The sequence below is a fragment of the Borostomias antarcticus genome (genome assembly GCF_949987555.1).
Source record: "Borostomias antarcticus genome assembly, chromosome: 14".
NCBI classification, from domain to species: domain Eukaryota; kingdom Metazoa; phylum Chordata; class Actinopteri; order Stomiiformes; family Stomiidae; genus Borostomias; species Borostomias antarcticus.
The window spans coordinates 12,286,897-12,289,396 of NC_140247.1; the positions used below are offsets into that span (position 1 = coordinate 12,286,897).

General features: G+C 49.6%; 1 protein-coding gene across 1 annotated transcript in view; it reads right to left on the reverse strand.

Annotated features, from left to right (window-relative positions):
* The window catches only part of caskin2 (CASK interacting protein 2), a 55,022-nt gene that overhangs the window by 13,119 nt on the left and 39,403 nt on the right, over window positions 1-2,500 (reverse strand). The window contains 3 exon segments of the mRNA XM_084449030.1: window positions 455-563; window positions 1,256-1,364; window positions 2,102-2,232. Of these exon segments, the coding sequence (XP_084305156.1) occupies window positions 455-563; window positions 1,256-1,364; window positions 2,102-2,232 (349 nt within the window).

The window sequence follows — 2,500 nt, forward strand, 5'->3', positions numbered from 1 at the left end:
GTGTGTGTGGGGGTGTGTGTGACAGAATCACAGGCAGGTTACATAACCCTCAGGTTGGAACAGTCTGTGCTGTAAACCATAACAGTTACGGTAGAAACATCACCATAAAAGTGAGGGATGAACTGAGAACACAGTGAAACAGAGGGTCGCAGAACACACGGCTACGCTCCCTCCAGCCCTGTAGGGGGCGGTGTGGCTACGCTCCCTCCAGCCCTGTAGTGGGCGGTGTGCCTACGCTCCCTCCAGCCCTGTAGGGGGCGGTGTGCCTACGCTCCCTCCAGCCCTGTAGGGGGCGGTGTGGCTACGCTCCCTCCAGCCCTGTAGTGGGCGGTGTGCCTACGCTCCCTCCAGCCCTGTAGTGGGCGGTGTGCCTACGCTCCCTCCAGTCCTGTAGGGGGCGGTGTGCCTACGCTCCCTCCAGTCCTGTAGGGGGCGGTGTGCGGGCGAGCCTCACCTCGGAGCAGCTGCTTGATGTCTTTGCTGGCATGCGACGTGGTGAACTGGTTGACGATGTCCAGGGCCGTCTGGCTGTAGGTGTTACGGATATTCACATCCACCCCCGCCTGCAGAGAGAGAGACATGCACACGCTATAAATGGAGGTGAATGGAGGTGAATGGAGGCGAATGGAGGTGAATGGGGGTGAATGGGGGTGAATGGAAGTGAATGGAAGTGAATGGAGGTGAATGGAGATGAATGGGGGTGAATGGAGGTGAATGGAGGCGAATGGAGGTGAATGGAAGTGAATGGAAGTGAATGGAGGTGAATGGAAGTGAATGGAGGTGAATGGAGATGAATGGGGGTGAATGGAGGCGAATGGAGGTGAATGGAAGTGAATGGAAGTGAATGGAGGTAAATGGAAGTGAATGGAGGTGAATGGAGGCAAATGGAAGTGAATGGAGGTGAATGGAGATGAATGGAGGTGAATGGAGGTGAATGGCTGGCTGTGTTTGGGCGGCTCGTGGAGTTTTGTGAAAATCGGTCTCGTAGTTTTTGTGTTACCCTGTCCTAACTTTAACTTTAACAGACAAATGAATAAATAAACAAACAAACAAACAAACACGCCAACAAAAACATTACTTCTGCATTGCAGAACCAATCCAAGAGTGTAAACAATTGCAGCAATATTAACAATAACCTGATATCATTCATCTAAATCACTCAAAATAGGAACTCAGTAATCGACTTCGTGGAGTCGACCACAGAAGGACCCCTGGGTAGGGTAGAGGGTTAGTGACTATTTTCTGATTGCCTTACGTCCAGCAGCAGTTTGACCACCTCCGTCTTGCCGTACAGCGAGGCCTCGTGGAGGGCGGTGCCCGCCTTGGTGGACCTGTTGATGTCGATGCCAGCCTTCAGCAGCAGCCTGGGGGGGGGGGAGAACAGAGAGAGACCCGAGCCATGGTCAGAATAGAGACCAGCACCACACAGCAGCATGGTCAATATAGCCGTTATACTGTTTACATACACTGCCTTTCTCTCTACTACTCTCTCTCACACTTTATCCCCTTCTCTTTCTTCCCCTCTCTCTCTCCTTCTCTCTCTCTCTCTCTCTTTCTATCTCTGAGAACAACACCACTGTTAAGATGCTTTCACATGGATCACTGTCAATCACTGAGGTGGTGGGGAAATGTGGAGAATATCTTACATACTTGTTTATAAGTTATGACCCACGGCTAGTTAAACTGCTGGTCTTAACTTCAGTATACTGTATAAGTGTGTGTGTGTGTGTGTGCGTGTGCGCGTGTGTGTGTGTGTGTGAGAGTGCGTGCGAAGACACACACACTAGATATGAGGAGGTGGAGATAGTTGTCCTCCTCACCCCTGCACACACTCCACCTCAACCACTCCCCTCCTAAAACATGATCCAAACCTAACCAGCAAATGATCCAAACCACAGGCTCCAGCTTCTTCTACAACTTTTCACATCGTCTAAAAAATTAGAAAACTTCAACAAAAAAAAAAAAAAAAAAAAAAAAAAAAAATTACCAATTTATTAATTAACCAATACAATTTTTCAAACCAACTACACGGACTGAGAGATTTATTAATTGATTGGTTGATTGATTGATTGATTGATTGGTTAGTTGATTAGTTGGTTACCGTATGATGTCCTTGTGTCCGTTGCGGGCGGCGAGGTGAAGTGGCGTGTTGAAGCCAGAGTCCGACGGCTCTTTCCTGTCGCCCTCCACCAACGCCGCGATCATGTTACTGCTTAGCAACAGCTGGGCGACCTGGAGGGCGGGGTCACAAAGAGATGGAGGAGAGGAGGAGGGGGGGGATGGAGACAGAGAGAGAGACAAAGAGAGAGGAAGAAGAGGGGAGTAAAATAAAAGACAAAGTGATGAGTCCAAGCTGCGACTGCTAAAACAAACACATGCGCGCACACGCACGCAGGCACACACACACACACATAAGTAAACACACACACACGCAGGCGCACACACACACACACACACACACACACACACACACACACATAAACAAACACACAAACACACA